Source organism: Culex quinquefasciatus, chromosome 2, assembly GCF_015732765.1.
Source record: "Culex quinquefasciatus strain JHB chromosome 2, VPISU_Cqui_1.0_pri_paternal, whole genome shotgun sequence".
Lineage (NCBI taxonomy): Eukaryota > Metazoa > Arthropoda > Insecta > Diptera > Culicidae > Culex > Culex quinquefasciatus.
In genome coordinates, this window is record NC_051862.1 from 24072547 (window position 1) to 24083182 (window position 10636).

The window sequence follows — 10636 nt, forward strand, 5'->3', positions numbered from 1 at the left end:
TCAATCCATCGGAAGCGGGACCAGCTTGTGCACCGGCCGCTGATACTCCTTCTCTCCTCTGCGCACGGTGACGTTGCGAACGACGCCGTACGGGTCCGGATGTGCTGCGACGATCCTTGCGAGCTCCCAGGCCGCAGGTGGCGTGTTCTCGTTCTTGATCAGGACCAGCTGTCCCGGATCCAGATTCTGCTGCACCGTTTGCCACTTGTTCCGCGGTTGGAGGGTGGCCACGTACTCGTCACGCCAGCGTGCCCAGATCTCGTCGACGTGGCGCTGAATCCGTTGCCACTTGTCCAGACGGCCTTCTTTGATGTGGCTGACGTCCGGTTCCGGCAGCAGGTTGAGCGGCTGGTTGATGATAAAGTGGCCCGGCGTGAGGGCCTCGTACGAGTCGGGCGACGCAGAGAGCTGGCACAAGGGGCGCGAGTTCAAGCACGCCTCGATCTGCGTCAAGACGGTCGAAAGGTCCTCGTACGTCAGCGCCGTGTTCCCGAGCACCACTCGGAGGTGCTTCTTCATGCTCTTCACCGCCGCTTCCCAGATTCCTCCCATGTGGGGGGCGGATGGAGTGATGAACGTCCACTTCACCTTGAGATCCGACAGGTACTGGTTGACAGCTCGGTTGAACTCAGGTGACTGCAGGTGCTCTCGGATGTGTCGGTCCGCGCCCACGAAGTTGGTTCCGTGGTCGGACCAGATCTCGCTGCTTATCCCACGACGGGCGAACATGCGCTTGAGGGCGGCCAGGAACGCGCTCGTGGACAGGTCGGAGACGGCTTCTAGGTGTACTGCCTTGGTCGCGAGGCAAACGAAGACAGCGACGTAGCCCTTCACTGTCTTGGCCGTCCGAAGGTTGGAGGTGCGGACGAGGATTGGACCCGCGAAGTCCACACCGCAGTGCACGAAAGGACGAGCCGGGTTCGTCCGCACGGAAGGCAGGCTTCCCATCAGCTGCGTCGCGGTTTTCGCCTTCATTCTGCAGCAGCGAGTGCAGTTCGCAACGTAGCCACGAACCACCGTTTGGCAGCCAACGATCCAATATCTTTGGTTGAGTGTGGCGATCATCAGAGTTGGCCCTGCGTGCAGGTTGCGAAGGTGGACTTCTGACAGCAGCAGGTTCGTGTACCGGTGCTCTTTGGGATGATCACAGGATGGCGCACGTCGTACGGCTGGTTGGAGTTCTGGAGTCGGCCACCAACCCGCAGAGTGCCATCTGCGTCGACGAACGGAAACAAAGCCTTGAGCTTGCTGTTGCCTGGAAGCGGTGCGTTCTTGACCAGGCAATCGATTTCCGTCTGGAAGCTGTCGTGTTGAGCCGCTCGCGCCAGTTGCAAGCAAGCGTCGTTGATCTCCATCGGCGTCAGCGGTCCTTCCAGCTTGGGCGCGTTGGTGCGACGAGCCAGAGAGTTGAGCCGCAGACGGTTGATCCAGCACAAGATGCGCCGAATGTGAGCCAGATCCGAGTAGCGGTTGAGCAGGAAAGTCAGCGTTTCGTGGTCGCACCAGGGCGGCGGCACGGCGCTCGCGAACAGGCAGGTGATCGTAGTCCGCATCTCCAGCAGCTCATCCTCTTCGACCTCGCCCAGTGGTTCAATGCGCCAGTAATCCTTGATCTCTTTCAGCCAGCTGGGGCCGTAAAACAGGGGGGTGCATCAGCAGCTCAAGCGGCGTGATTCCCCGGGGACGCGCAGTCGGCCGGGTTGTTCTTGGACGACACGTGGAGCCAGTGCTTGCGCGGCAGAAACTGCAGAATCTTGGACGTGCGGTTGGCCACAAACGTTTTCCACTTCCTTGGCAGCGACGAGAGCCAGTGTAGCACGATCTGCGAGTCGCTCCACGCCACTAGCTCGACCTCCAAGTGCGTGAACGATTCCAGCACCTTCACCATCAGGTCCACCAGCAACTCGGCCGCCAGCAGCTCCAGGCGTGGCAGGGAGATTTGTTGAATGGGTGCGACTCTGGTTTTGGCGACGACGAGGTTGATTTCGACTGTGCCGTCTTCGGCGACCGTGCGGGCGTAGATCACAGCTGCGTACGCAGCCTCGGAGGCGTCGCAGAACCCGTGGAGTTGCAGCTTCCTCCAGAGTGTGGAATCCAGCGCTTGATCCGAATTCGTCTGAGGTGGTGTAGCGATTCCTTCAGCGCAATCCACTCTCCCAGGATGAAGGCTGGGAGTGGATCGTCCCAACTTAGGTCGTAGAGCCACAGGTGTTGAAAAGGATCTTCATCCGGATGGTCACAGGTGCGATCCAACCGAATGGGTCGAAGAACTTCGACGAGTCGGACAGTAGCTGGCGCTTGGTGTTGGCACTGTCAATGTCGAAGTTGAGGTCGAAGCTGAACGCGTCCTCCTGAGGGGTCCACTTGATTCCCAGGGCCTTCACGGCGTCTTCTTCTTGGGGTAGCTTGAACGGAATGGACTCGTCTTGTTCTGCACCGCACTCCAGTAGCTGCGGATCGTTCGAGCTCCACTTTCGCAGGACAAAACCACCACTCTCCAGGACGTGGGTGATTTCGTTGCGCAGGTTCTTGGCGTCGCCGATCGAGTCTGCTCCGGAGAGCAGATCGTCGACGTAGAAGTTCAGGGGGAACCGCTCGGCTGCCAGCGGGTGCTGCTCCTTGTTGTCCTCAGCGACCTGCCGCAAGGCCGCCATGGCTTGGTACGCCGCACTCGCTGTTCCATAGGTGACGGTCAGCAAGCGGTAGTGTTCCAGAGGTTGCTCCGGACTTTCACGCCACACGATTCGCTGGTAATCGGCATCTTCTCTGGCGACGAGCACTTGCCGATACATTTTCTCGACGTCGGCGCAAAAGGCAAACTTGTAGGTGCGCCAGCGGGTGAACACGTTGAAGAGTGGCTCGTTCACGTTCGGCCCCACTAGCAGGCGGTCGTTCAGGGACACCCCGGAGGCAGTCTTGCTCGAGGCGTCGAACACGACGCGGAGTTTCGTCGTCTTGCTGTCCACCTTCCACACGCCGTGATGTGGGAGGTAGAACGATTTCTCCGGTGTAACTGCCACCTCGCAAGGCGGCACCTTCTCCATATGCCCGAGCGCCAGGTACTCGGTCATGAACTGCTTGTAGTTCTGTTGTAGCTCACTGTCGAGGCTAAACTTTCGTTCCATGGCCTTGAACCGCCGGATGGCAGCGGTAGCCGATTCGCCGAGCTGCGGCTTGGCACTGTCGAAGGGAAGGCGAACCACGTATCGCCCAGCTTCGTTGCGAGAGAGTGTGGAGTGGAAATGCTCGGCAGCGCGCTGCTCGTCCGGAGTGTACTGCATGGCTTTGGGCACCTCCTCCACTTCCCAGAACTTCCGTAGAGTCTGGTCCAGGTTCATTGTAGTTGTGAGCCCCAAAACCGCACGGCCCTCGGCGGCATGCGATGTGTCGAACTGGCCACCGACCAGGTAGCCGAAGATGGAGTTCTGTGCGATGGGCGCACCTCGACCGTCGAACAGCTTGCCCGGTTCAAGAATGGAGAAGAAGACCTCGATTCCCAGCAAGAGGTCGATCTTTCCACGCTGGTTGAAGCTCGGGTCTGCGAGCGGCGCCTCGGCCAAGGCATTCGTGTCGACGTTGAACTGCTGACTCGGCTGATCCGGAACCAGGTTGTTCAGGATGAGTGCATCCACCACGATGACGACACGGTCGTCGAATCGCGATGCGATCTGCAGCGTCACTGCTCCGGTTGTCTTGCTGGGCTTCCCGTCGGTGATGCCGCTCACGAGAATGCTGGCGTTGCGCCGTTCCAGGCCAAGACGTTCGAAGGCTTGTTTGCTGATCAGCGAGTTCATGCAGGCAGAGTCGACCATTGCCCGCACTTCGTGGAAGACGTTGTTTCTCCCCATCACTTTGACGACAGCCGTAGGCAGCAAGCTCATGAAGTTCACTGAACGGCTGGTCCGGAGATCCGTGACATAAGATGCCACCGAATCCGCTTGCTTCGTCGTGTCCACCTTCGTAGGTGGCTGCTTCTTTTCAGCTGCTGGTTGGTCGCGGGGCTGGCCGGAGTCCGAGCACGAGCTGGCACCACCCGTGCAGAGCAGCGTGTGGTGCTTCTGTTTGCAGTTCCTGCACGATCCTGACGTGCAGCTTTTCACTCCGTGGGTCGACTTGAGGCAATTGAAGCAGAGCTTGGCTCGCTCCACCAACTCTCGTCGATCGCTTGCTGGCAGCTCCCTGAAGCTGGCACACTGGTAGATGGTGTGAGCTTCGGAGCACTTTGGGCAGGTTGGCTGGGTGTTCGCGTGGAAACTCTGGATCGCCTTGGTTGACGGAGCGGTCTTTCGTTGATCCTCCCTCCGTTCCTGCTCCTTCTCCGTGCTTTCGTGAACGGACGCCAACTGCATCTGCTCGTCTATGAACGTCGGCAGTGAGAAGGACGGCAGGCGCACCTCGAGCGGAACTAGGGCTCCGGAACTGTGAGAATCTTCGTTAGGACGGGAACGTGCGTTCGTGCCAACTTGGCTAGCCAGTTGCGACATGGTGCTCTGGGTCTGGGCCTGTGCTTCGAGCAGCAGCTTCATGGCGTTCCGCAGTTCGTCCTTTGTCTCCGCGACAGTTCCTTTGCCGCTTCCTTGAGGGGCTGCTGTTCCTCCAGCATCCGGATGTAGCGCGCTTTCACTGTATAGTACAGTTCCTCGAATTCCAACCGGTAGTTGAAAATTGAGGTTATTTCACTAATCACTTCCGTCAGTTCTTCCAGATTGCTCTGCACTTTGTCAAACTGGTCACTGAGGTCCGTCAATTTGTGCAGGCGTTCCTGCAGCTCTCCGATCGGAGGCTTTCTTTTCTCCAACGCACTAATGTTCGACTGCTCCCACTTCACTCGCGAAAAGAGCACATCGCGACGCTTTCGAAGCTGTTCCATTTCGTGGTTCACTTTTTATCCGGCTGAGAAGGTCCAATGTTAGTCGCGGGGAGCAGTGGAACATGCGAAATAAAACGCGGCGCACTGGATTAAACTAAAGTGGACTGTATTTTATCTCTCTCAAACTAATTCTAATTTTATTTGTAGCGTAAACGTGTTTTGCCGACTGCTCTGGTCGACGGCTGTGCTGAGAGTGTTGTGTGTGTGGTTACTTCCGCTGTGAGCGGGGTTTTTTGTCGATCAAGTTGGCAGCGACGGGCGACGGCGAGTTTGACAGCTGCTCGTGCGGGGAATAGGACGCCGCACCAACACCGTCCGTTGCGCACAGGGTGACTGCGCGCGAACACATGGAGAAGGTTGAGAATCGCTGCTCTAAAGTGATTTGGACATTTTAAATCCAAGATTGCAGACAAAATGGCGGTGATAAAATATTAACAAAATTCTTTTCGAAATGTAACAGGCAATCAACATTGAAATTTGACTGAAATAGGGCCGAATTACGAAACACATTTTTTGTTCATGATTCTATTATCCACAACTTATTAGAAACCCTCAAAATTATCATTGATTTGGCGTATATTAAGATAAATGAAAATAAAATAAAAATTAGACTTTAAGATTTGTTGATCCACACTCTAAAGTGGCGGTGATTTTCTTATCACACTCCTGAATTGTCCCCAAGAGAGCTTACAAATATCAAGCGTGTTTGTGTCTGAAACCGTTTACCACCCAAGGTTAGGCAAAAATATCTTCACAAAAATTGCATTCTTTTATCATCTCACACCATTGTGAGTAATTTTGGTTAAGGCAAACACGGTCCGGACAAAGCGTCACAGTTCCTTTCAAACACACGAAAAAAGGGTCATTAAGCTGATAAGACGGCTGAATGGGCGGGAAATTTATGAATTCTAGATTGCCTTACCTGCCGGCACAAGCTGTTGTCACCTACCCCAGTCGGGTGACGACAACCGGAGAACGATGCACTGCTGCCGAGCTTGAGTCGTCAGGTCGAGTCTCGTCCAAGGGGGTCCCCGCAAGGTATAGGGGCATACATGATAACACAGCGTGCGATACCGATAAGGATTTTTGGGCAAAACGAGTCATTGGGTTGAATCTTTTGTATAGTACGATTAGCTTTGTACGAGATTAGTACAGTCAATGGGGTAAGATTAGGCCTACCGATTGGTAAGATTTTGGAAACATCTTGGATCTAGGCAACTAAATCTATTTCTGTTTGTAGAGTTGTGTTGCATGTATTTGTAGAAGGCTTGGCAACAAAAATCGCGTTTCTGAAAAACGTGCTTTTTTCGACATTTTTTTTTATTTGTATATCTCAAAAAGTCAACTCTTTAAACACTAATTTGGCTAATTTTGAATGGATTGGAATAAAAAAATGTAAAATTCAATAACCTTTTTAACTTGAACTGAATACCTAATACTCTGTTATGTTTTGGAATTCATAGGGGAGAGTGGGGAGACTTGATCCCCGGGGACACTTGATCCCAAGCCTGTATCTCGTCTGCATGTGGGTAAAACAATTAGCTTTGTTCTAGAAAGTTGTGCGAAATTGACTAAAACTCATTGTGGAAAACAAAAAAAAAATTAAAAAATGTTTAGATTGAGTTACACACATTTTTCTAAGAAGTGCTGCAAAAATTTTCCAAGAGATCTTTTTTCTTTGTTTTGATAAGTATAGAAGACACTCAAAAATCATTCAAAAAAATATTTTTTATACATGAATTGTTTGGTATACATATCAATTCCAAAACCCTCATGCATTTGACGTTAAATTTATCGTCATACTATTTTTACAATCAATTGTTTAAAAAAGCGCGTTTAGGGAGACTTGATCCCTGCATTTTTTCAGACATTGGAATCAGCCTCAAGATTAAATAATTGGGCTGGGTTTTCGTACATAGTTTCCTTTAGTATAGTTGTACATAACTTACTGTAATGTGAACCATTTTACAAATGTTTTGTAAACAAAAATTACTAGCTTTTGTAAACATGCTCAATTTTGATCCAACAAAGAAAATTTTAAGTTTTTAAATATTTTGCATGCTAAACTTGTTATATTTTGAACACAAACGTACAGGTTTAATGTGAAATTGCTGTAACTTATAGAAAATTAAAAGTTTGGATGAATAACAAACATTTTGCTTAAGATTTCTTCAAAGTGTTGAAAGGGGGATCAAATTACCCCCAACATTTTGAAAATGCTGGTTTAAAATATTTTTTAAAAACGATTGGCATGATTCGAAGAGTTTATCTAATGAAATACCCTTATCAGCCAAACATAGTTGAATGTATTAGCTTTCAATTCATGCAAAAAGATCATAGTTTAGTGAGCAATTCTCTACCAAAACCGGAAATGGATTTTATTTGTATTTTTTTATTTGACTCAAACTTTGTGGGGGCCTTCCCTATGACCAAATAAGCTATTTTGCGTCATTGGTTCACCCATACAAGTCTCCATACAATTTTGGCTGCTGTCCATACAAAAATGGTATGTAAATATTCAAACAGCTGTAACTTTTGAGTGAATTTTCTGATCAATTTGGTGTCTTCGGCAAAGTTGTAGGTATTGTTGAGGACTTTTGAGAAAAATAGGTACACGGAAAAAAATTGCAGATTTTTTTTATCAACTTTTTTACTAAAACTCAATTTCCCAAAATACGTATTTTTGATTTTCGAGATTTTTATATGTTTTAGGGGACAAAAATCCGCAACTTTTGAGCCATAGAGAAACATGGTCCTGCCGAGTTATGAATTTTGAAAAATAGTGATTTTGGAAAAAATCGAAGTTTTATGCAAAAACAAGTTTGACATTGCTTTTCAATGCAAAATTGAATTTGCAATCGAAAAGTACTCTACAGATTTTTTGATAAAGGGCTCCGTTTTCAAGATATAGCCACCGAAAGTTTGAATTTAGCGAAACATTTGCAGTTTTTCAATTTTTAAAAATAGTGACCATGAGTGACCATTTCTAAAATATTTTTTTTGAAAAGTTCAGAAAATTTGCTATAAAATTGTCTTTGAATTGTCATTGAAGATTGGACCTCGGGTTGCTGAAATACAGCGGCTTAAAGAAAAAGAAACACGAAAATTGAAGTTTTCTAAGTCTCACCCAATCAGCCCACCATTTTCTAATGACGATATCTCAGCAATTAATGGTCCGATTTTCGATGATAATACATGAAACATTCGTGAAATTTTCCGATCTTTTCGAAAAAACTGTTTTCAAAATTTTTAAATCAAGACTAGCATTTTAAATGGGCGTAATATTGTGGCCCTTTTAAAATGTTAGTCTTGATTTAAAAATTTTCAAAATAATTTTTTCGAAAAGATCGGAAAATTTCACGAATGTGTTTCATACATTAACATTGAAAATCGGACCATTAATTGCTGAGATATCGTCATTAGAAAAAGGTGGGTTGTTTCGGTGAGATTTAGAAAACTTCAATTTTCGTGTTTCTTTTTCTTAAAGCGGCTCTATCTCAGCAACCCGAGGTCCAATCTTCAATGTCTCTTCGACAGTTTTATAGCAAATTTTCTGAACTTTTCAAAAAAAAAATATTTTTAGAAATGGTCACTCATGGTCACTATTTTTAAAAATTGAAAAACTGCAAATATTTCGCTAAAATCAAACTTTCGGTGGCTATATCTTGAAAACGAAGCCCTTTATCAAAAAATATGTAGAGTACTTTTCGATTGCAAATTCAATTTTGCATTAAAAAGTAATGTCAAACTTGTTTTTGCATAAAACATCGATTTTTTCCAAAAATCACTATTTTTTCAAAAATTCATAACTCGGCGGCAGTTTTTTTGACCATGTTTCTCTATGGCTCAAAAGTTGCGGATTTTTGTCCTCTAAAACATATCAAAAAATCTCGAAAATCAAAAATTACGTATTTTGGGAAATTGAGTTTTAGTGAAAAAAAGTTGATAAAAAAAATCTGCAATTTTTTTTCCGTGTACCTATTTTTTTCTCAAAAGTCCTTAACAATACCTACAACTTTGCCGAATTGGTGTCTTGCCGAATTGGTGTCTTGATCAGAAAATTCACCCAAAAGTTACAGCTGTTTAAATATTTACATACCATTTTTGTATGGACAGCAGCCAAAATTGTATGGAGACTTGTATGGGTGAACCAATGACGCAAAATAGCTTTTTTGGTTATAGGGAAGGCCCCCACAAAGTTTGAGTCAAATAAAAAAATACAAAAAATAAAAATGGTCGAAATCGGCCGATTTCGTAGAGAGTTGCTCTAGTGAGAAATTTACAGAGTTATGTGCGATACAAAAAAAATGGGATCAAGTCTCCCCACTCTCTATTTTTTAAAATATCTTAGATCATTTTCTCGTAAGTCACTTTAATCAAGTTTTAAAAGGCTTAGAATTAGCTAATTAAAAATGCTGCAGTTTTTGACCACTCGACCACATATATGAAGCAAAAAATAAGCTAAGGCTTTGGCAAATTTTATTCAAAAATTTCCCCAAAAATTAGGAAGCAAAACAAAATTTCAATAATTCTTCATGTATTGAATTTTAGGACCACAGATCAATACAAAATGTGAAATTTCAGGAATACAAATATTTGCATAAACCCATTGATCTTTTGCAAATTTTTGATGGTAGCATATATGTAAGGATGTAACAAAACAAGTCAATTTAGCGGGCATTTCAGGGCATGATCCCTTTGCCCTACTGAGCCCCAATCCCAAATATGAGCTTGATTGGTTGTGACAGTACCTGGCCCTTTGACTTAAACTTTAAAATGGGATTTAACCTGTAAATCGATGCGTTTTGCCTTTGCTACTTTTGAGCTCCCCACATTTTTTGCATTTTCAAGAACCTCATGAGTTCATAGTCCGTGTTCCAGGAAACAACTTTTCCGAAGAGTGTGAAAAGATTCGTCCACTGTTTAAATAAAATGGTACAGAATTTATAACACCACCGCTGGAAACATCAACTTTTTCTTCACTCTGTTCTGGCAGCAACATCAGCTTTCTTGGTTGCATGAGCGTCGCCTGCCTCAATCTTTTCTGCAGGAGCAGCAAGTGCTGCCAGATAAGAGTGAATAAAAAGTTGATTCTTTCAGCGGTGATGTTATAAATTCTGTAACATTTGCAACAGTGGACGAATCTTTTCGCACTCTGCGGCAAAGTCGTTTCCAGTAACACGGACTTGTAAGCCGTGGAAAAAAATGCAAAAAATCGTACGTGGCTCAAAACTAGCAAAAACCAAAACGCACCAATTTTTCGAGTTAAATCCCATTTAAAATTAAAAGCCAATCCAGGTTTTTAAGCGAAGATGGCGTTCGAATGTTGAACGTCCGAAATGTCAAAATCGCGCAGTAGCACCAACATTAGAAAAAAATGTGGCTGTCATGCCATGGCACACTTTTTGCGTAATGTTGGTACCGCTGCGTGATTTTGGCATTTCTGGCGTTCACCATTAGAACGCCATTTTTGCTTAAAAAGCTGGATAGATCCTGTCGCAAACAATCAAGCTAATATTTGGGATTTGGGCTCAGTAACCTAGGGGATTATGCCCTGAAATGCCCGCTAAATTGACACGTTTTGTTACATCCTAGTATATGTATTGATGATGATGATGTTTTAAGTTTAAATTTAGGTTTTCCACTAAAATTTTACTAAAATGGGGTTGCGAACTCGAATTTGAAGCGAAATGCAAAAAAATAATGATTTTAATGATTCGATTGTTTGAAGTCCCATACAAACTTTCGGATAATCAAATCTAGACT

General features: G+C 46.1%; 2 protein-coding genes across 2 annotated transcripts; both read right to left on the minus strand.

Annotated features, from left to right (window-relative positions):
• LOC119765935 lies at positions 1 to 975 on the minus strand. The gene has a single exon (XM_038250205.1). The coding sequence runs from the start codon at positions 973 to 975 to the stop codon at positions 1 to 3; it is 975 nt and encodes a 324-aa protein (XP_038106133.1).
• Positions 976 to 1064: 89 nt separating this feature from the next.
• On the minus strand, positions 1065 to 4526 carry LOC119765936. Its single transcript, XM_038250206.1, has 3 exons — positions 2272 to 4526; positions 1686 to 2168; positions 1065 to 1626 (listed from the first exon to the last, which is right to left on the minus strand). Exons 1-3 carry the CDS (start codon positions 4524 to 4526, stop codon positions 1065 to 1067), a joined length of 3300 nt encoding a protein of 1099 aa, XP_038106134.1.
• Positions 4527 to 10636: the final 6110 nt, after the last annotated feature.

Coding starts and splice junctions, on each gene's coding strand:
- LOC119765935 (XM_038250205.1), bottom strand. CDS start 975: ATGAAGGCGAAAACCGCGACGCAGCTGATGGGAAGCCTGCCTTCCGTG.
- LOC119765936 (XM_038250206.1), bottom strand. CDS start 4,526: ATGAAGCTGCTGCTCGAAGCACAGGCCCAGACCCAGAGCACCATGTCG. Junction 2,169..2,271: donor CTACTGTCCGACTCGTCGAA/GTTCTTCGACCC, acceptor ATCCACTCCCAG/CCTTCATCCTGGGAGAGTGG. Junction 1,627..1,685: donor AACAACCCGGCCGACTGCGC/GTCCCCGGGGAA, acceptor TTACGGCCCCAG/CTGGCTGAAAGAGATCAAGG.